A 27972-nucleotide genomic window follows, 5' to 3' on the forward strand; every position below is an offset into this window, starting at 1 on the left:
GAAAGATATTGAAACTATTGGTGTAGAGAATGTAGACAGTGAACCACTAGTTATTCTAGTTAATGGTGTTCCTACTAAGAGTAAGAAAATCTGACAGGAATTGTTGGATGTCAGGAAAGTTTAAAAGGCAACATTGTATCTGATAAAAAAACAATGAATACTACTAAAATGTGTATATGGAAGAAGAAGAAATACTTTTAGGATATGATAGTGAAAACAGAAGTACATCTTCAAAATGTTTCTGCAAAGGAATTTATGGATAAAGTACATCAGAGAGACAATCATTTAGAATTTCAACTGATTAATTTGATGGCATGTCAGCGTGGTTCTAATGAGTATTGGTATCATCGTCATGGAGAACTTAAATGCATGCTAAGGAACTTAGGAACTCCTTCCTGGTTTGTTACCCTAAGCTGTGCTGAATATGCTTAGGATGATTTACTTGAATTTTTTCAAGAAACAAATTCAAATACAAAAAATATTGAATACAAGACACCTGGAGAATTGTGCTCTTTGGATCCTGTAAATGTATGCAGATATTTTAAACATAGGTTTGAAGCTATGATGTCTTATCTGCAATAAAAAGTATCCTCCTCTTGGAAAAGTTATTGATTTATTTTGGAGAAAGGAGTATCAAGCTAGAGGTGCTCCTCATATACACTTGCTTTTATGGATCAAGGATGCATCCAAATTTGGAACTGATACGGATGACACTATTTTATCTTTTATTGAAGATTATGTCACATGTGCTCTACCAAAAAGAACAGAAAAAACACCTCAAGGCAACAAGTGTTCCGAATCCAAAGTCATCGATGTAGCAAATACTGTCGACGAAATTATAAGTCTAATAAAAAGTTTTATACCATATGTCGTTTTGGATTTCCACGTCCTGTAATATCCAAAGGAAGAGTAAACAGTTTCATGTCAGCTGTGAGACATACCATCACTGGAAAATCTCCTGAAAGTACATACAATTTGAGAAGAACTAAATCAATGATTATAATCCAGTTATTCTCTCAATGTGGAATTCTAATATGGATATCCTATATGCTGCAGATAATTCCATTGCTGTTGCCCGGTATGTGACATCTTACATAACAAAATCAGAACAGACGGAGTTACAAGAAATGTGGGTGAATCGGTGACTCTAGGTCTTGCTGCAACATGAAATCAAGTACTTAAATCTATACAAGAAATCAAATATTTAGCAGATATTTAGCAGAAAATTAACCGGAAAGTACAGAAATTGTCAAAACAAATATGTTGGACACATACTATCCAATTAGAAGTCGTCACCTTGAAAACATATGTCTCTCTGAAGTGCTGCAATATTACAATTTTAAGAGGAATATTACAGAAAATATAAATAAAGGAAAATATACCGTGATCGGTTCAGAAGGATGTTTGGTGAAACAAAGCAAAGGAAATATGATTAATCACAGAAAATTGAGTTGTGATACTCCTGATAGAAGAGAATTTTACTATTTAACACTTTTGCAGCTCTTGAAGCCTTGGCGTAAAGATTTAGAATTACTTGGACATTTTCAGTGCTATGAAGATTCTTTTACTGCTTGTAAAGATAGCATTTAATGCACAGCTTTAGCAAACTATTTCAAAATGTTGATTGAAGAAATTGATCATGAAGCTACTATTTCAGCTGAGATTGCTAGAGACACTTGTCAAGATAGTCAAAGTTCCGCTCCACTGAGTGAAGATCCACTAGGACAACCAATTCTTGAAAATGAAGCAGCATTCGCCATGAATGAAGTGGAAACAACAAGCATCAAGCTCAAGAATATATTATTGACTCAGAAAACTTGGAAGAAAAATTAAATATTGAACAAAAAGAAATATAGCAGCAATTGAGAAAACAGATTGAACATGGTTTTATTCATGAAATAAAGAATGCACATGCACATCATTGCAACATATCCGAATGTATGTCAGTGGTCAATCTGGTATAGGAAAATATTTCTTAATTAAAGTTTTGACAAGTTATCTACAGAAAACAACTGACTCACATTTGTCTTGTGTTGTAACTGCTCCAACTGGATTGGCAGCACACAACATTAAAGGAATAAAATTACATTATTTATTAATGCTACCTGTAGAGCATGAAAGAATCACTATTATTGTGATGGAAAATTAAAAACAAAATTGGATTCTTTGGAAAAATCTATATCTAAAACTGCTGGTTTAGAAAAGAATTTATATCTATGTGTAAACTGTTGGGTAATTTTATGGCGTAATTTGGATGTGGAAAAAATATTAGTACATGGAGCAATGGGAAACGTTGTTGATTTTGTTAATTATCAAACTAGAGATGGAATTGAATTTTAAAAAATCTAATTTGATCATGTTGAAGAAGTAAAACAAATCAGTCATTGTTCGGTTTCTTTTTTGCTTGTTAAAGATTTTAATTTTCATAGAAAACAGTTTCCGCTTTCTCTGGTAAATTTCACAGTTTAAGTGTAGGCAGTGCTTTGGAAAACATTGGAAGTACTTTATTTAAAGGGAGTATGGCATATATTGATTTATCCCGAGTCAGAAATTTATCTGGACTGCATGTAATTGATTTTGATGAGAGAAAGATTAGTGCAGATGCAAATTGCATAAGAGAGTATAATCGATTAAGAAGATTGTATGCTCTGAATTTAGGTGAATATCCTGTATGTGAAAAGTGTGTAGTAGGTCGAAAAAGAAGATATGTGAATAACTGTAGTGCAGTTAAAGAGAAGAAAAAAAATCAAGATAATATTGAGATTGCAAGCAAAAAGAAAAAGGCCACTATTGAAGAGATTGTAGGATATCAGTTACAAAATAGTTCAGGTATCAACTGCTATGCTATTGTATTAGTCAATGTTGGTTTTTTTCTAGAAATTCTGCAACAGCAAATTATGGAGAATAGAGATTTTGTTTCTTGTTGCATTATATTTATGAAAAATCGAGAACTGATAAAAGTAAAATACAAAGTGTTTCTGATATTCGCAATCTTCTGGATATATGTTCTGGTTCTATTCATTTTACGCAGAATGTCCAACAAGATGCTTAGGAATTTCTAATGTGTATGCTTACAGTATTGGAAAATGAAGGAATAGAAATTAAAAATCTCTTTGGACTTTGTTATAAATGGAAACATGAATGTGAAAATTGTACGTTTACATCTACCACTAACATAGACAATGAAAGATTCATATATTTAACAATACTAGACTATAAAACAGTGTCCTTCAACAAACTAGTTAACGCAGCAAATCAAAACATGGAGTGTAGCCAATGTAAATCAGAAATGTTATCAACATTATTTATACAAAGACTTGGACAATATATAATTTTATTGATACAACATTGTACAGCTGATGGAAGGAAATTAGAAACTTTGATTAAAGATTTTGTATCAAGTCAACTATCAATATCAGGAAGAACTTTTGTAGCAGTAGCAATTATATTTCACAACTGGGCATTACACTGTCTATTTAAAATGCAATAAAGGTTGGACATATTGAAATAAAGCTCCTTTGGTTTTTAGACATCGTTTGCCTAAGGAATTACCAAATTCCTACCTAATATTTTCCAAGCCAAAGTTCTAAGAACATAATTAGTCCTATTGGGAATTTGTCCAAATGTATTAATACAATTACTATTGGACACTTTCAGTATAAAGGATTTCTGGAATATCATTTGGCCTAGAGGAAAGATATTTATATCAATTAAGCACTTTTTCTTGGATATTCTGACAGCATATTTTTAAAAGAACATTATTTAGAGTATATGGAAACTATAAAGTATTTTTGATTGATTTATTGTTTCAGTTCGTTAATATTGTAGTAAAAAAAATCTCTTTGAAGGAAGAATTTTACATATGTGTGATTTGCATTAAACATATTGTTATTGAGGAAGTTGTTTTTATGAAATATGCAGAGATAGTCGACTATATTGAAAATATTTTTGACACAGATTTGGGTTTTTGAAACAATCTTATTGATGTCTTGCAGTCTCTTTGCAGCACTGCAATCTTTCCAGTCATGAGTCATGTACTTATGGAATGTCCTAGGTATTAAGAGAAGTATACACACAACATTTGTCATATAGATATACATTGCCTATATCCTGTGTTAAGTTAGCATGAGCTTATTAGGAGTTTAAAGGACATTTTACCTTTCTGCTGCTTCTGCACACGACACATAGCTGTTGCTTTAGCTTTGAGCCTAGTAGAATGTTGTGATTCATGCGAGAATAATATGTTGTGACTCTGATATCAGCCTTGCTTGGCGAGCTGTGTCTGTACAGTGAGTGCAGAAACCTTCAAGGATATCTCAACACAGTGGTTGTTGTGAGGTCTGATCTTCGCACGTCCCTAGACATAACATACATGCAGCTGCGGCCAAGTTCTGGCTTTAGGCGCGTTTTATATTGCTTTGCACAAGAGCATAGACACACACTTGATGGTGCTTCGCATGCAGAGAGCTGATTGCTGATGATGTGATCCCTTACCACTAAGATCTTGAGGTATGGGGCCGCCCTGCTGAAACCCAAAGAGACCTTCTTAGATATAATATAATATACTAGCTAGGGAAGGCGAGAATTAGGTGTTACTGAACCCTATTCGTTTTAGCATAATACCATGCTTTCACCGTTTGTGTTCTACAGACTAGTGACTATGCTGATTACTTTGTTTTTCTTATATTATGTTTGCTTGTACTAGCTAAGATACTGTGTTTGAGAACACCGCATTAGTGAATAAATATTTCAAATATGCACGTGTCCTCTTTTACTCCTTGTTCTGGATTGGAATGATTGTATAACGAAAGAGTGTTCATGTGTTCCACGTTACCTGAGGTGTACTAAGTCCATATTCTGGTTTGTCTAAGCATTGGGAGTTTGTGATAACCAATGAGACACTGTAGCTAGTCTGGTAGAGGATTTTGGGTACTAAGGTGAGTTTTGGCACACCCTAATTCACTGAGGTTCCAAGTCTCTATGCACAGTTCTGTATGAGAACGGAAACCCTGTGACACATTCTACACACTATGCATGCAGACATTTAACCACATACATACTATTGGGACAATCTAGTAAATTATAAAATACTACCCATGCTGCCTGGGAAGTCTCTTCTCAGTCACATGTACTTCTCTAATCACCCATCCAGCACTAAGTACTTATATAATCACTTTAACAAGATATGCACACTTATAAATTCGCCAGACACCCTGTTTGTATCACTGTGATTATTCCACTTATTAGTCATGTAGTTATGGAATGGCCTAGCTACTAAGCCAAATATACCTACAATATTCTGTGCAGAATGTATGTAGATGTCTTACTACCAATATACTATTGCTACACTGCACTAAATACCCAAGTAGTACCTACGTACCCTAGAAATGTTCCAGTCAATCTCATGCACTTCTCCAATAACCTGTCCAGGACTATCTACTTATCTTATCATTCTACCAATACCTAACCTCTTATAAATTGAGTAAAAACTCTGTTTGCAGCACTGTAATCATTCCAGTTACTAGTCATGTACTTAAGGAATGGCCCAGCTAGTAACACTAGTAAAGCTACAATATTTGGTGCACTATGCGTGCAGACTTCTAACAAGCTACATACTATTCATACCCTCTTGTAAATACCCACTTAGTACCTACGCAGTGTAGAAATCTTCCTGTCAGTCTCATGCACTTTTCAAATCAGTCATCCAGGACTACCAACTTATCCTATCACACTGCCAATACAAAAGCACGTATAAGATCACTATACACTCTGTTTGCAGCACTGTAATTTTTCTAGTTACTAGTCATGAACTTATGGGATGGCCTAGCTAGTAACATAACTACAGCTACAATATGTTGTGCACACTATTGATACACTCTACGAAATACCCAGTTAGTACCTATGCCGTCTAGGAATCATCATGTCTGTCCGATTTACTTCTTTAATCTCTTATCTACCACTATCTACTTAACCATGCTGCCTAGGATACCTCCAACAGTCTCATGCACTTCGCCAACCCTCTTTCTAGCACCATGTTCTTATTCTACCACTCTGCCAATACGTAAGCACTTATGGGGCAGATTTACACACCCCCAGCACCACCTGAACGTCACTTTTTGTGACATAATGATGTCACTGTTGAGTCCTCCATATTTATAAGGAGAGGTCAATGTGAATGCTGCGCCACCTTAGAGGTGGAGTCGCGAGGCACAACTGAATATGTGAGTAAATGTAAGTGTGATTAATTATTTTCATGACTGAGTAGGATCACTGCATAACTGACTGGAATGACTGCTGTTGTGTCAATGTCTGTATAGGTGTATAAGTATATTTCATAGTGCTACCATTGATCAGTGACTGTTGTATAAGTGATTCTGTGGGCGATTGGGCAGTTGTGTGTATAGACTTAGGAATCAGTGAGTGCGTATGTAGTAACTGCTATGTGTGTGTCAATGGTTTCAAATATGGCACTCTGTATTTTACAGTGAGCAATGAAAGTTTACACTAGTATGTGATGAGGTGTATCAGATTGTCACATGGATGATGTCATCAGTGATCTCATTTGAGATGTCGTCAGTGATGTCATGAGTGATGTCACTGACCCTGCCATGAGTGATGTAATATGTGAAGTCATCAGCAGTGCATTGCGGGGGCGTGAGTTATATTTAGCTACACTAACTATAACAGGGGAATTTCTCTGGTTTTATACAAGTGAAATGTCCAACTAACTATAACTTTCCCTAAAACCTATGGTTTTTTCAGTGAATTTCTAAGGTTTTTTAACTGCTAATTTCTAACTATAACGTGCCTGAAACCTGTGTTTTTTTCAGTGAATTTCAAAGGTTTTTTTAAAGGCTAATTTCTAACAATAATGTGCCTGAAACCTATGTTTTTTAAGTTCATTTCAAAGGTTTTTTAAATGCTAGTTTCTAACTATGCCTTTTGAGGTAGGACAAGTGAAGAAAGAAGATAAAACACACATAAAGAAGTAAAAAAAATGCAGCAACAGAAGTCCACAAAGACAAAGAAAAGTACAGGAAGAAGCAGGGCTTGTGCAGAAAGAACCAACAGAGGAGCCGTGTTGCAAAATCATCCTGTGCCCCCAACTTTTTCAGACGGGTACTGGTGGTAACTGACTCTGACTAACCAGGCCAAGAGCCAGTGCTATGCTAAAAGACACTTAGAAAATAGTGAAAACACATATATACACTAGGGAACACTATGCATTGGGGTACCCCTGTGATTAGCATGAACTCCTCTGTAAGGCCCTAGTACATAATAGGGCAGGGGGATTAAAACTACCTCTAAGTCAGAGGTGCAGAAATATGCAACTTTAACTAGTAGTCACATTTGCAGAGAGGTGGTTTAGAAAGGGTGCTGGGAGTCCAACTAACACTCAGGAATTCCACTGCACAGGACTTACAGGAGGTACCAGGTGGGATTCTTGGCCCCCAAACTCCCTCAGGACTAAATTGGACTTCATCCCCCCATCCTATAGTCTGCCACAAGGCACGTTTGTAGAGTGGTAGAGAAAGGGGGCCACGGCCTCCAGCGACGTCTTAGCAATCCGACTGTGTGGGACTTACTGGAGGTAACAAGAGGGGTAGTTGGCCCCAAGGACATCCTTGGGGGCCAACTTCTCAAACAATTACCTCCAGTCAGTCCCAAACAGCAGCACTGGTAAGTACTCATACCAGGCCACGCCGACTGCGCCCACCACTCTACAAACGCACTCCCTGGCATGCTCTTGGATGGGGATTGAAGTCCCCTTCACTGCTGGAGGTCCTTTAGGGGACAACTAGTGTACCTTTTACCTCCAGTAAGCCCCACGCAGTGGGATTGGTGAGATTTAGACAAAGGCCATTGCCGCTTTCTCCACCACTCTGCAAATACGCCCCCATGGTGTGTTGTAAGTTAGGGGATTAAGTCTCCTTGAATCCTAAGGGTCCCTGGGGTCCATATAGCCCATCTGTTGACACATGCACATCCCTTGGGTCTCTGCAAGTGTCGTGGAATGAGGTTTTTCTATTATTAGGTTGAGTTACTGGTTTGCGCCCTTCTTCCGGAAGAGGTGAGAATCTTTAGGCTGTTTTAGGCTACTTTGTGGGGGTCCTGGTGGGGGTTTACCCGTGGTTTTGGGTTTTGCTAATTTTAACATAGAGTACCAGAGGTGGTTGGAACTAAAGGAGAGCCTACATTTGGTAGTAAACACTGACATGGTTGAGACATACATAGCCCACCCAAAGTTGGACTAGGGAGAGCAGTCCTGTGTGCCTATTTTTACGCACCAGCTGGGGGCCTGCCCTGCTCCCTTGTCAGACTGTTTTTTCCCCAGTGGCGTGGTCAGCCAACTCCTACCTGAGGGATCAACAGCACTGGGGCCCCAGTCCCCTGTAGGCACCTGGATGACAAACTGTAGTGCAGATTCCCGGTCAAAATAGTATGGATGACCTGAGGTTTTCTTCTGTGTAAGCAAAGGCTTCAGTATTCCGTAATGGTGTGTCGGTAGTCCTTGTTGTTGTGGTGATCTTTCTGGGGTGGGTATGGAGTATGTGGTGTACTGACTACTTGGTATTCACTGAATGCTTGACTTGTTCTAGTACCTCCAGTAAGCGCCACAGAGCTGCATTGAAGAGAGTTGTAAAAAGGGGCATGACCTGGAGCACCTCTCTGCAACACAGCGTAGTGGTGCTTACTGGAAGCACCTGGTTGGCTAGTTGGCCCCTACGGGCCCTCAGGATTAAAAGGGAATTAATTTCCCAAGTTAAAACGTGCCACAGGACGTGTTTTCACACATGCCACCTCAGGCCCAACCCGCCCCCTCCCTTCACCACAGTGCAAATGCACCCGGTGGTGCGTTTTAAGTTGGGGGATAAAGTCCCCTTGAATCCTGAGGGACTCTGGGGTCCAACTAGCCCACAAGGTACCTCCAGTAAGCGCCACAAAGCTGCGTTGCAGAGAGGTATAAAAAGGGGCATGGGCTGGACCACCTCTCTGCAACGCAGCCCTGTGGTACTTACTGAAGGTACCTGGTGGGCTAGTTGGACCTCAGGGACCATTAGGATTCAAGGAAACTTTATCCCCCCTAGGTGGCCATAATGAAGTATGGAATCTGATAAGGATACAGATGCCTCTCGACCTCAGGGAAAGCTGGTGTGAACCAGTCTGTGTGTCTCTAGATGTCAGGTGCGAGGAGTGTGTGATCAGTATGTGTGTTATGCATGTTGTATCCTGATTTGCTCAATGTTCCCATGTACATGTGGTATTTAATGGTGCCAGATCTTTCTCAAAACTGTACCAAAAATGGCACATCTTCAGCCACACCTGTAAGTCAGACAGCCAGACTGTCGTCTCCATGACGGTCCCGGACGGTTCCCAGGAAGTACTATTATATCGCGGCTTCACTGCTGTTGCTGTATCGATACTTTCATTGAGGAAAAATACCGTCAGCATAAATATAGAATGTAGGTCCACTGACATCTACTTACACAAATATAAGTGGCAATAGAAACTGAAGGCGACTTTTGAAGCACTGTTACCCGAACGTTGATGGCGTATTAAGCAGTGCTGAAGACGGTGTTGCCTGTGGACATCATACTTAGGGGTTGTATATTATACCCGGTGGGATCAGTCATGGCATTACTTTGGATAACCTCCACATCATTCTTATATATCCTTATGGACCAGGATACTTCCCTCTGAGCTGTGCACTTGACTTATCCCCTTACTTTTGGAGGCAATCTGAACTCATAAAACTCATAATATAAGTGCCCTGAAGAAGTCCCGTATATGGATGAAATGCGTTGGCTGTACTTTTTTTACTACCTAATAAGAAAATGGAATAAAGAAACTTAACTGATGAACTTCTTTCTCATTATGGACTTAATAATTGTTTTACACTGAACTGTATACTGTGCTTTTTCTGGTTCCCCTGTAAGTCCGTAGTAAGTGGTACCCCTTGTACTTAGGGCATGGGTACCGAGGGTTGCAGGTTGATTGTCTTGGTGCAGAGAAAACCAAAGAGTCAACATGCCACATATCCCTGTGTGCCATGCCCTCACACACTGCATGAGATATAGGTCATTCAACCCTACTGCAGGCCTTACAGTCCTAAGGCAGGGTGCACTTTATCCAATGTGTGGTCATATCTGAATGAGCAGATATGACCCTGCAATATCTGAGCCATTTGTGGATATTGTAAGTGCACAGGGATGTCATAGAGAGTACATGGGCTGACTACTTGGCATTATGATTTTCCTTGTTCCATGATAGACTCACTGTTCCCTAAGATGTTTGGTACTGAACATCTTATCTTAATAAATCCTCACTAATGCCCGTGTGGGAGTTATTAATAAATTCATCCAGAAGACCAATTAGAGGCCCCCTGGAAATCTACTAAGCAATGGTGTGGTCTCTGACTCATCATAGCCAGCCTGCCCCCACCAGGTATGTTTCTGACCTCACAGGGTTTGAGCCTGAGCTCTCCAAATCCAGAAACAAAGCCTGCTCTGAGTGGAGGTGCTTCACATCTCCTTCAGGCCAGAATGGCCTTCCAGAGAGGGAAACTTCAAAGGTATTACCGCCTTTGAAGTACAGACTAGGCTTCCCCAGGTAGTGGAGAATGCCAGCCCCCCTGTCTTGCTCCACATTTGGTGGGAAGGTAAGCAGGGACGTTAGTTAGATGAGGGAGAGTATCCATATTCAGCCAGCATCACCCTAAGGTGTGGCAGGCAATGTTAATCCTTGTCCGCAAAATCCACCATCTTGAGATGGTAGAAAAACAACATATCGGGGCTAGGTAGAACCCCTTCACACAGGAAGTGGTTACTTAGAGGGTTTAAACATCCTAAGGTTAGGTAGTTTATTGGCTACTACCCGACACTCCATTTAATGCCTCTAAATCTAGCATTTAGGTGGCATCCCATGACCTGGAAACTTCGATGGACAAGAAGAAGAAATGGACAAATAAGACTTACTGCTTGAGAACTGAAGCCCTGTTGCAGAAAATATTATCACCAAACTTTGCCTGCACGGTGTGCTGTGTCATCCTGAACCTGCAAAGACATCAAGAGTCCTGGAGCTCATCCAGGTTTTGAGTAATCACCAAGAACCTTCCTTGGAGTGAAGGTGTTACTCGCCTGTACACCACAGGTACCGATCCCACTGAGTCGGGTTTGTCGTCATGCTGTTCCTTGATAACTTCGATGCAGCACCAACATCAAAAGAGGTACACAGCTCCTGTGGGTCAAGCCCTGTCTCCCCACTAAGTATGGAGAAACTAGGAACCGTACCAATTCACGGGGTACCAGACCCCCTACAGAAAACAGCGAGACAAAGAGTCGGTTCTGGACACCAACTACCCCAGAAGCAAGTCCACCATCAAGGGACAACAAGACCTCTAAGACTCACATCATGAGTGACCCAGCTGTCCTGTATTCACCTTTCCAAGATGCCTCGTTCTGACAGCGAGGACTTTTCGATGCACAGTACCTGGCTGACATACCCGCTCTGCACCTGGCACCACTGGTCCAGGTAATGATCAACAGCTGTGCTCCCATGGTTCTGCTGCCCTTGTGACCTCCTCCCTCTAGTGGGATCCATTAGACTTACCTTTAAGTCCTCCTGTGCAGTCTCTTTCCAAGAGGCCCTCCTCGTTATAGCGCACTAGCTACCAACACCTTCAACCCCCTGCTCACGACCAAATCCGGGATGCTCCTGATCTTCTGCTGCTAGTACTTTAGACCTGGTACTCCTGTTGACGCGAAATGAGAAGGTGAACTCTGTGAAAGCATTGCCTGATTTATAAGCATTATTAATATTTCTCCTATTGATTTCAATGGTGCGTAATTTCTTAGTTCCTAAAGTACTTGCTGTAGATCAAAATTATTGGTCTTAAAAACACATACAAATCAACACTATTTTTATAAATTGGTCTTTGATTTATTCTTGATAATCTATCTCTCATTGTCTCTGATGATTAGCACTACCCTTTCTTTTCGCGAAAGATTTCTTGACGCGTCAGGCAGCGGTGGGCGCCATCTTGGGATAGCGGGGTCAGCGCTCTAGTCGCGCAGGACTCCCGCCCTCCCAGTAATTTAAAGCCAGCCTTCCGGTGGCCGCGTTGCCTAAAGAAGCTCTCCCCTGTGATAGCGACTGGGGCTGCGAGCTATTCGCGCTACACCAGTGATATTCCAGCGAAATTGTTTTAATTGTGTTCTACTGTGTCTCTTAGCGTTTTTGTACCAGGTAGCGAGAAAATTGTACTGAGATCGAAAATTTCTTTTTGGGGGCTTTTTATAGCGAGAAAGTAATTGGGAATTTTGGCAGGCACTCTGACACCCTTTACACGTATTTCCAACTCTCCCTACCTCTGTCTTTGGCGATTTCTTGACGCGTCAGGCAGCGGTGGGCGCCATCTTGGGATAGCGGGGTCAGCGCTCTAGTCGCGCAGGACTCCCGCCCTCCCAGTAATTTAAAGCCAGCCTTCCGGTGGCCGCGTTGCCTAAAGAAGCTCTCCCCTGTGATAGCGACTGGGGCTGCGAGCTATTCGCGCTACACCAGTGATATTCCAGCGAAATTGTTTTAATTGTGTTCTACTGTGTCTCTTAGCGTTTTTGTACCAGGTAGCGAGAAAATTGTACTGAGATCGAAAATTTCTTTTTGGGGGCTTTTTATAGCGAGAAAGTAATTGGGAATTTTGGCAGGCACTCTGACACCCTTTACACGTATTTCCAACTCTCCCTACCTCTGTCTTTGGCGATTTCTTGACGCGTCAGGCAGCGGTGGGCGCCATCTTGGGATAGCGGGGTCAGCGCTCTAGTCGCGCAGGACTCACGCCCTCCTCAACTAGCTATATAATGTGCATTGTCTCCAGACGGCGCAGCGGGCTGGCGCAGCGGGCGCGCCGGGCGCGCGCCGAAGCCGCGCCTAAGCCAAGCCCGTCTGCGCCCGTCCGAGCCTGGACCGAGCCCAGGGCCACCCCCCTTACATCGTCACCCTCAGCAAGGTTAGTCTACACTGCTACTGAATTACGTCAGTTCAATACCACTTTTCAGACTGTACATGTTCCTCCTACATGCTTACTAGCTGACCCTATTGGAGGTCCTTTCCTATGTACATTGTGCACTAACAAGAGCACGGTTACCCAAACCCACACTTCACCCAACTCCCAGAAACTTATACACGCTGCACTTGTTAACGCCCGCTCGCTCCCTTGTCATAAAATTGACATTCTGGAGTTGCTCAATAATTATGCTATTGATCTCCTATTTCTTACTGAGACTTGGGGAGACAATGCATCTGGGCCTGACTTTAAGGCTGCGATGCCAGAGGACTACTGTGTTCATAGGCAGGATCGCGTTTCTGCCCATAAAGGTGGGGGGATTGCAATAATATACCGTAACTGCCTCCGCGTGAAAACCATCGACCTTAAACATTCAAGTTGCGAGGCTTTGGCTTTTACAATTACCCTCACCAACAACCAAACGTTCACAGGTAGCCTTCTTTACCGACCTCCAGGCTCCCGCTCTATCTTTCTCTCTCAACTTAATCAACTGAGCGAGCTATCTGCAGATCACAAACACTTCACTCTCCTGGGAGATTTTAATTTTCATTTTGATTCTCGGTCAGACAAAGATACTGACCAGCTTATTAACGATCTGCTTGCTGTAGGTCTTGAACAAGTGATCACAGAGCCAACCCACGAAGCTGGCCATACACTTGACGGTATATTCACTAATGATCCTCATATTATCAAAAACGCTATATTTCCTTTAACTTGGTCAGACCACTTTGCCATTTTATTTGATATACGAACAAAAATTACAGCTCCTTACACCACGTCTCTAAAATCTGACTTCACCTACAGAGATTGGAAAAACCTTGATTTTAATCAACTTGCTCAGATCCTCACTGACGACTTTGCTAGTATAGACACTATACATGACCCAAATAATGTAGCAGTTACTTACACCTCTATTCTGGAAAAAGCTTTTCTCACCTTGGCTCCCCTCAAAACACGAAAATGTAACAGGAAGACCCCTTCGGCCCCATGGTTTACCGAAAACCTCAGACTCCAACGCCAATACTGTCGTAACAAGGAACGACATTGGCGTAAAAACTACAACTCAGCAGATAAGAGTGCCTATAAAGCTGCACTTCTCAGCTATAAGCAGAATATAATATCTGAGAAAAACATCTATTATACTGCCCAAATAAACCAAGCCCAATGCAACATGAAGAAACTGTTTGAAGTTGTCAACCATCTTGCTGAACCTTCTAATCCTCGGACGGAAACGTCCCAAAATCTCTGTAACACACTGGCTGACTTTTTCTCTGAAAAGGTCACATCTATATTTAGGGACTTCAGCCCCAAAGTGTTAACCTCTGATACCTCTGACCCCGAGCTACATGAGACTCTGACAGCTTCCACTGAATTTACTGAATTCACCAGCACGAACCCACATGACATTTACAAACTAACTCAGTCAATCAAATCTGGTTCCCCTTTGGATCCCTGTCACCCATCCATACTCAATAAAATCCCAGACATTATTTCAATGCCATTGGCACGAATCTGTAACAGTATGTTTGCCACTGGTTCTTACCCTACCATTTGGAAAAACACCATTATTAGGCCGCTTCTTAAAAAACCTTCCCTAGATCCTACACTACCCTCCAGTTATCGTCCCATTGCATCCCTGCCGTTTCCTGCCAAGATTTTTGAATCGGTCATGAACAAACAACTTTCTGACTACATTCATACCAACGACTTGCTAGATGAAACCCAGTTTGGTTTCCGGCAAGGTCACGGAACAGAGACTGCCCTGATCAAGGCGGCAGACGAAATCAGGGCCACAATGGATAAGGGTGGACAAGCTGTCCTGATACTGTTGGACCTGTCGGCGGCTTTCGACACGGTCGATCACGTAACTTTGGTCGGCCGTGTCGAGGCCATCGGCATTAAACATAAAGCTAGGGACCTCATTGCATCATTCTTGGCGGATCGTAGCCAAGCGGTCAAGCTGGGCACTTTCACATTACCCACATTCAGCCTTCCCTGTGGAGTCCCTCAGGGTTCCTCGCTAAGTCCGACCCTTTTTAATATCTATGTTTCGGACTTAGCGAGGGTTATAAAGGAGCATAACATCAACTTGACAACTTACGCTGATGATACTCAGCTGGTGCTGTCTATTCACAAAGATGGACCTACGGTCGCAGCAAACTTCAAGAATGGTATGAGGGCCATTAGCAGTTGGATGGCCTCCAACTGCTTAAAACTTAACTCTGCTAAGACAGAAGTTATGCTCTTTGGAAACATTCAACCTGAGTGGTCCCCTTCGTGGTGGGCAGAGGAATTAGGATCCCCACCACAACCTGTCAGTAAAGTTAGAAATCTGGGAGTGATATTCGACAACAAGCTCCTTTTCCATCATCATGCGAATTCGGTAGTGTCATCCTCCTTTAACATCCTAAGGAAGATAAAGAAACTACTACCGTATCTTCCCACAGCTATGGGAAAAACACTCATATCCACACTGGTGTTTTCTCGCATCGATTACTGCAACTCCCTTTTCCTCAATGCTCAAAAAAAGGTTATCTCCAAATTGCAACTAATACAAAACGCCTCTGCTAGAGTCCTACTAGGTATTCCCAAATACAGCTCTGTCTCTAGACATCTCGACCAACTGCACTGGCTTCCAGCCAGAAGTCGCACGAAGTTCAAGACCCTTTGTATTGTCTACAAGGCAATAAATAACATGGGACCTAGATTTCTGAGAAGTTCTTTTAAACCTCTGCCAACCCCTAGAACGTTGCGCTCCAACACGGCTCACATGCTTCAGATTCCCAGAACAAGGAAAGTGACCTGGGGAGACAGACGTTTCACCATAGCAGCGGCGAAATTGTGGAACTCTCTTCCGCTCAATATAAAGACCAGTCCATCTTTGATTGTCTTTAGAAAGCAGCTAAAGACATGGCTGTTTTCTCAATGACACTCTTGTGGATCACTTTAGTCACTGTTTCTCTGTTTACTATCTGGTTAGTGTCTTTTAGCTGTTAGCGCCGAGACACCCACGGGTATTTGTAGCGCTTTAAAAATTGCCAAAAATAAATAAATAAATAAATACCCTCTGTTAAGCCTAACTCCTAGCATTAGTGTCAAATACTTCAACCTCTATGTACTGGTGAGGGATCCACTGGACTCTCTGCACAGTGTACTTTGTTTTAGTTCACTATATTGAGGGCCAGATTCCTACATATACCAATAACAAATCTCAATGAACACTAACCACTGTGTTTTGTACTTTTGCAGTGAAATAACAAACAGTGACATCACCTTATGTGTGTCAATGTTACAACATTCTGATGCTTGTACAATCCTCCATGGATACACCAATATATTCAAGTGCATGCTGACAAGCAAATGAAATGAAACATGACTGAGAATAGCGTTACATTCCTACAGCATTGGCACATGTTCAAGAAAAAGAAGGTGCCTGTTTCATGTTATGTTTTATATGTCCAGGCATAATAGTGAAAGGAAAAAAGATTGTCTAGTAACAATAAAATCCCAGGGCAATAATTCAAGTTTTGTAGAAAGCCTGTGACCTTAGGTAGCTTGTAGAAATAGGTGTACACTTGTCTACAATACTAGGGTGTAGGGTCACGACATCCTACAGATAGTCAATGACAGTTTTTATCTCTATCACTGACTCCTTTCATTAAAGGAATACCTGTGGCTCCAAAGGTAATTTTACCAATTACAAGACCCCAATAGGAAAAACGTTACCTGGGATATGGAATATGGCTGTTTCCACCCTGGTTTATAGGGACCAGGATGAGACCCGATGAAGAATCATGCCACTATAAAAACAACCATTACTGGATCCCTGTGTGTTCTCTTAAATGGACTCACTTTCACCCTGAGTGTAAGCCCGTTTGAAAAAAGAATGTACAATGCATTAGTATGTGTAATATTAAACTCGGAAAAAAGTATCTATGTGTAGAAAATATCTCATTCCCCTCCCCTCGTACCTATCCTTTGCTTATGATTTGGTAAGAGTGAAACAGTGGAGTACAGCCTGGTTCACTACCCTATAGTATCCTTTTGTATCCCCGAGCCATAATGTGAATCATTTTTTATCACATGATTTATGATTTTAGTTTCTCACTCTGTATCTGTTGCTTTCCCCAGGCTCCCAGCTCCTTCTGCAGTGAGAGCTGCCTTCCTGGGTTTAGACAGTCTGCGAGGAAAGAAACACCTGTGTGCTGCTTTGACTGTGTTCCCTGCTCTGCTGGTGAGATTTCAAATGAGACAGGTGAGTATCCTTTGACTCTGAAGCGCATTTGTTGCAAGAACACGGACTGCAGATCTATTGATTTCAAGACTCAAGCAGGTTCATGGAGGTATCTTTGGAAGTATTAGCCAGAACACTTAAAGAACATGTTCAAAATATCCTCTTGTCATGGAGTTATTATCCATTTAACCAAGGGATGCAGTTACCTCTCTAGCCTCATATGAGAGTAAGTAGACTACAGTGAGTAACTTACCATTGTTGGCCATATTTATGGCCATGTGGTACAGTGCAGAAAGTTCCCTTGCAACCCTGTATTCCAGAGAAAGGGCAAGAATTCACCGTATTTATCCCCCGTCCTTTTCCCAGTGCTGGTGCACAATGGACTGCCTGGCTCCAACACAGGGACCCTTGCACCATGGTGCAAGGGTGTCTCTGTTGCCGGTAGGATTGTTTTTGTACAGGAAGGGGCACCTTCCTACACAAAATCACATGAGGCTGTTTCCTCTTTCAATTTATGCTGCAGAATACACGTAGAAAGAGGAAAAAAGAAGGAGAAATAAAGAAATTTATCCTCATTACTCTCACCTGGGGAGGGGTAGGTTTTTGGAGCATTCCCAGGTGTACCATTTCTGGCAAGCCTGGAATTGCCTCAAAATCCCTGAATATTGTGAGGGAACAAATAAGTAGCAGTGTCAGAGTAGGGCAAAAAAGAGATTTGTGCTGCGTTGCTTTACTAAAGATTTACGAACCACTCTGGGCCACGCAAGGTGACCTATCGTCACTTCTTGAAATCTCATTTTGGGCTTGCGGGGTTCTTCCACCACATTGCAACCCCTTCAAAAATATGCCCCTGTGTGTCATCCATCATCTGTCGAAAGTATAAGGAGTGCCATGAATGTCATATACTATAGAAAAGCTATCAAAGATCTAATAAGGACATTTTGATTTAGGCTACTGCTCTCGAAAGGATCGTATGAAATAGAAGCTGTGCATGAACCAATCTCAGAACTTTGTCACAAACTTAAATATCATATTTATTTACTTATTTAGTCATGTTAAAATCAAGTGTGTTTTATGGTGTGTATCAGACCCAAGGGAGTCTTTTTACACAGACAGCAACATTACATATAAACATACATTTGATTGCACAACATGAAATATGCATCCGGATAAAAAAAATCACAAAATGAATGTGAGATATAACAATTCTATAAAGCATCCAGGAGTTTCATATCATTTTTGAAGGACTTAATAAAGACACTTGTGCATAATTTAGGGGGAATCTGGTTCCAGATTCCTGGGAGATGAACAAAAAAATGACTGAGACCAAAGGTCCCAATAAAATTGATTCATAGCTTCAAAGAATCTGACTTATTTTTGTGCCTCGTATTTGGGGCAGCACGGTGTCTGGCTTTGTGTGATGCGTCTGAAGTGTTACACTCCTGTAATAGGTCTTGTTGTTGGTCTCAGAGCCATGTGTAACTTGTGAGTGCCTGAGAGTAGAGCATTTCCATAGTCAAGTCTTGCATGAGGACCTCATCTATGATATTCTTTACGGTTTCATTTTAGGTGTCTGCAATATGAGTCATATTAAAATTCTCATTTGGAAGCTGCAATCTCGATGATATGTTCACTGCTAACAGATGAAAATCATAATATGTGTTGATCCTGACCAATTGTGAGAACATAATATTTAATATAATATTATCATTTTTCCTGGTCACCGTAATGGTTTTGCTTAGTTGTATTGTTGGTGGTTGGACTCTGCACACTGGAGTGTGTGTGCTCAATGTGTGTGCTCTGAACCCAAAAACATGTACATATTGGCAAATACTAGACTGTCACATTTAATGCACTTGTCAGCATGGAAAATGAAATGTCAATTTGGAATGCAGTAGTTAATTATTTATTTTTTGGGGAGTTTGACCCCAAGGTATAATAGTGCTTTACATGAGCACCAGCTACACTACAGACGGACACACTCAATGTGGTAGGCCCGGGGTGAATGAGGGCCTGATGCACGCCTGTTTTGTGTGGTTCCAAACAAGAAGCCAGCCAGTTTGTGACTGCAAAAAATGTTGTGCCATGTACAAACACAATTTGTGACGCAAATGACTCGCAAAATAGTTTTTGCGAGTCACTGTTAGGGAGACTGCTAATCCGAGCACTCAAAAATATAAATACAATTTCATATAATTGATAGTCCACTTTTAATCCACATTCAGTCTACATGAAAAAGAGTAGAAAAGGTGTCTATTCCAATCAAAAAGTGCACTCAAAATCCTAATGGACTTCAATTCTTGCACGTTTAACAAAGGAAACAACATATAGCGCACAAAATAAAAAATATATAATTGTTTGTGTGCACACGTACATGCACCCAAATAGTGTATATACAAATGTACACACAAAATAGTAAAAAGAAAAACATAAGATATCAAATACCATAATGTATGTGAGACAGAGAGAAAAAGCTAGACAGTATCAAAAGTCACCAATAGTGAATACCAAATGGTAAATGAATGTAACAGAGCTGCAATGCTAGTCATGCATCACCCAATTTGCATCCTCATCATCCAATAATAAAAACCATATTTGCTCTCAATCACCCTTAATAGAAAAAACATATACTTCTATTCATATTAACCTGCTTGGGCGGTGTATAGATATTCTTCCACCCGATACGTGATAGTTCAATAGGGCAAGTTAATGCCTAGGTCCAGTGATGCCAGAAATTATAATTATCCTAGGTCAAAAAATCATGATTTAATGCATCAAAATACACAACAATGCATATATTCAAGCTTACGTCACACGGGCAGGACTTCAAATATACAACTTCATCTAACACGTAATATCACGGGAATAAAGCTACGCAAAAAAAACCACATAAACAGTATAAATACCACTACTGCATGTAATTGACAAATGCAGCAACACATTATCCACACTACCAGAAAAAAACACAGTATATAGGACTCTAAAAACATTAACAAACTTTACATATTAAAGTCAATTAAGTACTATTCATTAAAATTCACTCGTATGCACTTTTTATTAAAAGGTGTTTGCTTTCTTCGCCCTAAGTTGGCAGTGTATACCCAGATGTGTGTCCCTTGCTCACTTTGCCACTGGATTCAAGCTAGCCTGGCTGATGACGGCTGTTAGCCTGAAACTGGTCCCAGGATGCTTGTTTCCAGTCCTGGGAAGACCTGGCTTGGCAGTTCGAGCTGGACTGCTCCCATGAGGCACAGGGTCAAGACTGATTTGCATATGGCCATGTCTGAACTGGGGGGGGGTGAAGTGAGCTAAAGAATGATGATGGATTCAACCCAGATCTGTGACTGGGGGTGAGTGTGAAAAGTGTCTGCGCTCCGTCCATCATCTCCTTGTGTTTGCCTTAACAATAAAAAGCAATTACTCCTCGATCTAAAATCATATCTCTTAACATCCCAGAAATTGATTGTCATTACATCAGTCACGCATCACCATCGTATTTTTTAAACAATTAAACACCCATCTTGTGTAATCACATTAGTCCGAATAGATGCAGGAGAGTATTCCTTGTGTCTATATTGCGTGTGCTACGGCAGCCATATTGGAGTTCCAAAATATAGTCCTCCACATCTGACTTTACCAAACGTCTATTGCACAGACAAACACATGCAAACCATGCATGGATATCTTGAAGTAGTTACTCTAAGCCATTATCTCTCATCTGTAATGAAGACAAACACAGGCAATCCATGTGCGGCCAACTTGGAGTGGTTACTCTAAAATGTTATATCTCCCGAATTTTGAAACCCATATCCCCGGGTCACCGCTCATGCTGACCAAAATATAAGCCACAGTACATGCCTTACCATCATGTACACTAAAACTCAATAATATTCAATTTATCTCATTCTCTACTCCCTGTTTCCTCTGGCCTTATTTAATAGAGAGTCACAGCCATTGTTAAGTGGTGACCCGCAACTTCTAACGACTAATCCAGACTAAAAGAAGCTATCATGCATTTATATCAAAGTCTGGTCAAACAGCATAATAATCAATTTAGAAAATGGCATATTCACCCTCAGATACCATCCGTCAATGTATCCTATCCTTGTAATAAGGCTACCATGTTCTAATATGGGGCGCGTCATTGGTTACGTTGTCCTTCAGGAAGCAACTCAAGACCTGGCTATTCGAGCAGTAGCGGATCCCCCCTCCCAGCGCCTTGAGACCCTAGCGTGTGAGTAGCGCGCTATACAAATATGCTTGATTGATTGATTGATTGATTACATGTGTTCTATTTCCAATCACCCATAGTGAGACAGAGAAAACAGAGAACACCCAGCATATATGTAAAATGTAAGTGGAAGAAAATACCAAGGGTCTTTATAGCACAATAATTAGTAGAGCATTACATTCTTAGTAAGCAGTGTGTACATATTGTCAACAGACATACCGATCTTAAGTACACATTACATTTAAAGCAGACCATTTTTTTATAGAACAGAATATTCTCCATAGCTACCCTTGAATAAGACTTGTATGTACACTCAAAAGAACTCTCACACATGATTATTAAAACATAGGCAATTTTATCATTTTCAAATTTCACATCAAAGAGGAAAGTTCAATTCCCCTAAGAAGAACTGCATCTTATTATCTATATTAAAACCCTGTTCCACAGCACACAGTTTCTTTATCCATGAGGCTTCACACTGTCTAAGTTGTAATTCTCTATTACCCCCATGGATGTTGCTTTTTCCATGATCTATTGCATGAAATCTGAAACTACGCACAACTACGTACTATGACATTTCATGTCACTGCGTGTTGGAATCCATAGCATGTATCACAATTAGATATTCATAGTCATTGTTTTTGAGTGCCCTTAAATGTTCAGCTATACGTTCTTTTAAGGGTTGTATCGTGTTGAGGCAAGTTCCCACATTCATCCTTAATCTCCTCTTTGAGACTTCTGTGAAAAGGGTAATCAAGGTTTGGTCAACCCAAGTAGTCTCAGACCCTAATTGATAGAACTGCGTAAGAAACATCCTGTCTGCCTTGTTTAATGTCCCAGAGAACCTATTCAGCAGAGATTTTGAGACCGGGTCTGTGGAACATCAGTATAATGATAGTAACAAAATAGAATATTTTGACAAACACGGGCCCTCAGTGTCTATTAAAATGGTTGCCCAAACACGTACTGGCCCAGATAAGGCACTAATGTGATATCCATCTATGTCCCTATCTTGCAAAAGCTGGCCAAAGTGAAATTGGAAAAACATGGTCATGGAATCCAGGAAATCCTTCAGATTACTTAGATCACCGGAATAACGGGCAAGACTACAGGAAAAGCAGTGAGGGATTGGCATAAAATTTAGTTTTCGCTCTGTTCTTGCATAAGTTTTTGTGCCTGATGTTCAGTGGTCTGGACAAGGTCTTGAGCCAGGTCCCTCTTCTGGAAATGCAAAATGTCACTTTACCGAAGTCTAGAGAAACTCTTGAAGTTCTCTTCAGCTCTGGACGGTCTGATCTTTACATACTTGGTCTGCTGGAGGTAGTGCCTTTAGGAAGGAGTTCCGTGAGAAAAAGGCACGCAGGCAATAAAACCTGTAGTTCATGGAGGCGGGCTTCTGGATGCTTTAAAATGCAATGACAGAGGAGCCAATATTTATTTTGAAGAGAAGAACCAGGCCCTGGGCTTGGAACACTGCTGGGGAAGAAAAAAAGACGGAAGAAAAGATTACCAGAGACTACACAGCATAAACAAGGGAAGAATAGACTGAATTCAGAGGAATAATTACCAGGAAAAGAGCCAGGAGCAAGGAAGACAATGTAATACACTGCTCAATGCTTTGCACAAGGAACAAGTGGATTGTCTTCTTTTTATGGGGAAGAGCAGGAAGTTGTGTCAAGGAATCTTGTTGATATATTGGATTAGGAAAAGGCTATGACAGAATTTGGAACAACAAACCGAGAAGACCATGGTGAGGTGGCTATAACCAGAGGTACGGACACCCGCAGATATATCAATGGCCGGGCTCATTTGCCCCGGAACCGTACCAGGGCCCACCACAATATTCGGCGGATCCCTATTTCCAACCTGAATTTAATCAACATTTTTTAGGACAGGGCAGAAGGAGAGGCAAACAAGGACGACGGGGCAACAGAAGAGTACAATGGGAGGAAGACAGGCCAGGACCGAACACAAGGAGCAACTCCAGGGGTCAACAACAACCAGGGACAAGCGCAGTGAGGGACTGGTAGTGAACCTCACGGACACAACCCTCACTACTGATGAGATGGCGATCTTGGAAAAAGGCCTCAGATTCTTCCCTACTATAATCTAGACAAGTTCAAGTTGCGATGCAAGCTGGGAGAATTCTTCAGACAAATTAGGCTAAAAATGTTCTTCCACGACAAAGAAGAAATAGCCAATGATTGCGAATACACTGACTTACGAGTAAAATCGATGTTCTACCCGCCATCATGCATGATGCACCCAGAGGTGCTCGCCTTTGAGGAAGCAGTTGTAAAAGAAGTAGAAGAACCGTAAGAACACTTTCAACAGCTTAAGTAACAAAGAACGTACAACCCTTACAAAATTGAAGAATAAGACGGAATTAATTGTTAAACCCCCTGACAAAGGGGGAGCAACAGTGATTCAAAGTACAAATGCCTACAGGACAGCATGCCTCACCCTCCTGGCCAACAACATATTTTACAAAAAGACCAATCGAATCCTGACACAACGACTCAAGAAAGTCATTGTTACACTGACATCAGACGCCCTTGAAAGGGAATGGATCACCAAGAAAGAACATGGGTTTCTGAATCAAGAGAATCCACGGATATCTCTGTTCTATACCATTCCAAAAATCCAAAAAGGGAAAACACCCCCCCAGGAAGACACATTGTCTCCGGGATAGGGTCGGTCTTTGAGCCTCTTGTCTATATATACCGACTGGTTCCTAAGCCCATTGGTCAGACGTGTAACGTTGTATGTACAGGACACTAAAAATCTCCTCAACCTCCTGACTAACATTGAATATGATCTGAGTGATTACTTCTTGTTATGCCTAGATGTCAATACGTTGTATACCAGTATACTCCAGATGGAAAACATTGAAGTTATTGAGGAACTTCTCAAGAAAGATGATTGGCAGTTGACTGCTCTCATCAAATGGGTGATCACTCTGGTGCGATTGGCACTCACTGAGAATATTTTCAAATTCAAGGACCAACTATATCTACAAGTCCATGACACATCAATGGGCTGTACATTCGCTCCTAGCATTGCATGCTTGTACATGAGCCACTTTGAGTACCAACACATATGGACCACAAATCCATACACCAACAACATCTGTAAATGGTACCGATACATTCACAACATCCTTGTGGTCTGGAAAGGTGACAATCAGAGTCGTTTAAAGATTTCACCAACTGGATCAACAGGTTAAATTCACATCTGCGGTTTACCATGAACAAAGATAGAGAAACTATTCCTTTTCTAGAAGTCAATGTAACTGCCAGGGACGGCACACTAAGTAGCTCTCTGTTCACCAAACCTACCGACAGAAATATCCTGTTGAGATTCGACAGCGCACACCCACGGGAGAACCTACTGGTGGGACAATTCCTATGAATTTGGAGGAATTTCTCAAAACTCCATGATTACAGAAAAGAAGCACAAGTACTAACAGACAAACTAAAAGAAATGGACTACCCTGTCAAAATCATTGAAAAAGCCAAGAAGAGAGCACGGAATACCCCAAGAGACGTTCTCCTCAAACTCAAGAAAGGACACAACAAATGATCTGTGTCACCACATTAAATTAATCTTCGAATGATTTGAAGAAAATAATTAACAGAAAATTGCCCATACTTACATCAAATACGTTTGAAGTATGAGAAACCTATGTTCTCATTCAAAAGAAACCAAAGTCTGAGGGACACCCATATCCATACAGACACATACAAACCAAAAGGTGAAAATCAGTTGACAATGTGGAACACTCCGCCAGTAACAGGACATTACCCATGTGGGTCATGTGTGGCCTGTGAATACACTGAACACACCAAGACTCTTGAATTAGGATTACATACCCCGTGGGAACAGAGGTCTCACAGGAATTGTAATTCAGAGTCAGTAATCTACCTTATCAAGTGCCCTTGTGAATTGTCCTATGTGGGCATGACCAGTTGCAAAGTTAAGATATGGATAAGCAAGCATAGAAGCACGATCAGGCGTGCAGTCACAGCCACTAGACTAACATCACAATACTTGGAGAAATAGCCCAAAGACACAGACATACGATGGACAATAATTGAGAAAGTTAAGGCCACTGGCAACCTAAAGAAGAGACGTCTGGACAGGGAACAGCGCTGGGTATACCGATTGAAAACCGATTGAAAACCCATGAGAAAGGACTCAATGATAGTATACCATGGAGCCACCTTAACAAATGAACACATTATATACCCACGTCTGGCTAGTCACAGAAGTAGTTACCTAATGTCGGTGTCTTAGCCAAGATGATTACAAGCGTTTTCCCAATATCTGTGCCTTAGTCCCTACGATTAGAGAGCACTACAATCATCACACACTTAAGGAAAGCGTACCTTCTACACTAGACCTCCCCTATATGTGGAAGTATTATTACCACTCCCAGTAGTATCACATAAGGTGGTGGATCTTTGTATCAAATTGTGGATAGGATTAGACCAAAGGCAGTAGGCTCAACCTTTACACATCGGTTGGGGCCACATATGTCCTCCAATTTTTACATTTTGCCCCAATAATAAGAGTACCATCATCGTGTCCCTTTATAAACATTGAACCTCCCTGTTATCAGGCAACAATGCACCACCCACACTTGCGCATTCTGATACAGATTCCAACCAGTAATTAGGGCCCTAATTAAATAAGCAACTTCACCACAGGTTTTTTTTATTAAGTTCAAATGAATTTATTTATTGAGCCACTATGCTGCTGCCTTATTGGATGTTGACAACTCTGACACCTTTCACAAAGTAGTTTGGTTAAAAGAGGTGAGGAAACTACTACAAAAATTGCACCTTGAACACTTGTGGTCCGCAACTGACCCAGATGATTTCCCATCCAAGAACACATTAAAAAACTTATATTGGGAAATGACAAATAACGCCGTATTGGTCTCCAGTCAACCTCCTGCACTGACATCCCAGTTTTTAGAGATAAAAACTCTCCCTATGTTTGAACAGTACTGGGATTTGATCTCCAAGCCTCTAGATAGGAAATTGTTCTTCCAGTTCAGAGTCGGCACCCTGCCCCTAAATGCTTTTACTGTCAAATGGTCCACTGATAATGCCAGCACATGCTCTTATTGTAAATCCCATGTAGAAGACATCTTGCACTTTTTATTCGTATGTCCATTATATGCTGTCCCAAGGAATAGGTGGCTGAAACCGGTATGTAAAAATCTGGGCACAAGGAGATGTGTCGAGGCTTTCAGAATTCTGAAATCGAATTGTGCCCCTCAACTTGTAATTGCAGTGGCCAAATTCCTGGGATGGGCTTGGATAATACGCACGCGCACTTTAAAACCCCCATGAACTACATGAACTTCCCTTGGACTGTGATGATATCTTTTATTGTGTAAATTTTAAAAAATTTTATTCGCCAACTATGCATTAATGCATGCTATTTAATATGTTTTTTATTATTAGATTAGTATTTATACTGTTTAGATAGGGATGGAAGCTTTTATGACAATGTTGTCGAATAAAGTATTTAAACTTAAAAAAAAAAATTAAGTTCAAATGAATTTTATTGGCAATCATATATTGAACTTGTATAGAGTAAGGATAAAAATGCAAAGAGAAAAGCATACAGTAGAATAAGTGAAATAATCATTCAAAAGGAAATAAACTGCAAGCATAACCAGACATAATAGAATATACAGCAGTTGTTGACATATGATAAACAAAAGGATAATAGAAATTATATTAATAGAAATTAGACAAAGCAGCAAAGGGAACTCATGGAGGTTTAGCGACTTCTTGTTGAAAGGGTGTTAGAGGCATGGAGCGGAGAGCACATGTATCAAAAAATGAGGTAATGGGTCCCACAACTGTTTTCGTTTTGGGGCCAAAGCGAGTGGATAAACAAACGTTGTGTCTAGCCTATGGTTGTAACATATAGCGTACCACCATGCCTGATACGAGAGCTTAGTGAGATCCTTCCAAGCCTTAGTAATCTCTTGAAAAGCTACTGCAATAAGTAGGTCAATTATTTTTATGCTAAAGGTACAGTGATCCCAAATGAGGGAGATACTACCTAAAGAAATATGAGATATATGGAAAGGGTGCTTGGTGGAAAAAATATTATTGATTTGAGACCAAACCGTTACCCAAAATGTGTGAACCAGCGTACAAGCAAAAAGCAGGTGTAGCAAATCTGCATGAGGGGCAGAGCAGGTCCAACATGTATGTGGGAGGTCAGAGTAACATTTGCTAAGAGTAAGTGGGGAAAGTAGGAGTTGATTGTAAATAAAAAACAAAGTATGAATAGTGTTTGCAGCCCTGGAAGATTTCCGTATCTTTACCCATAGCTTGTCCCATATCTCAATAGGCCATGAGGCAGCCATGTCCACTTCCCATGCAACGTGATGTGTGAGTCATATGCTAACTGAAGTGC

The 27972-nt window shown here is 41.0% G+C and overlaps 1 protein-coding gene across 1 annotated transcript in view; it reads left to right on the top strand.

Moving 5' to 3' along the window:
- The window catches only part of LOC147718208 (vomeronasal type-2 receptor 26-like), a 137418-nt gene that overhangs the window by 32985 nt on the left and 76461 nt on the right, over nucleotides 1-27972 (top strand). The window contains exon 3 of the mRNA XM_086967167.1: nucleotides 17195-17318. Within this exon, the coding sequence (XP_086823293.1) occupies nucleotides 17195-17318 (124 nt within the window). The remainder of the gene's footprint in view (nucleotides 1-17194; nucleotides 17319-27972) is intronic.

This window comes from Lissotriton vulgaris, chromosome 4_1 (assembly GCF_964263255.1).
Source record: "Lissotriton vulgaris chromosome 4_1, aLisVul1.2, whole genome shotgun sequence".
In the NCBI taxonomy this organism is placed as follows: Eukaryota; Metazoa; Chordata; class Amphibia; order Caudata; family Salamandridae; genus Lissotriton; species Lissotriton vulgaris.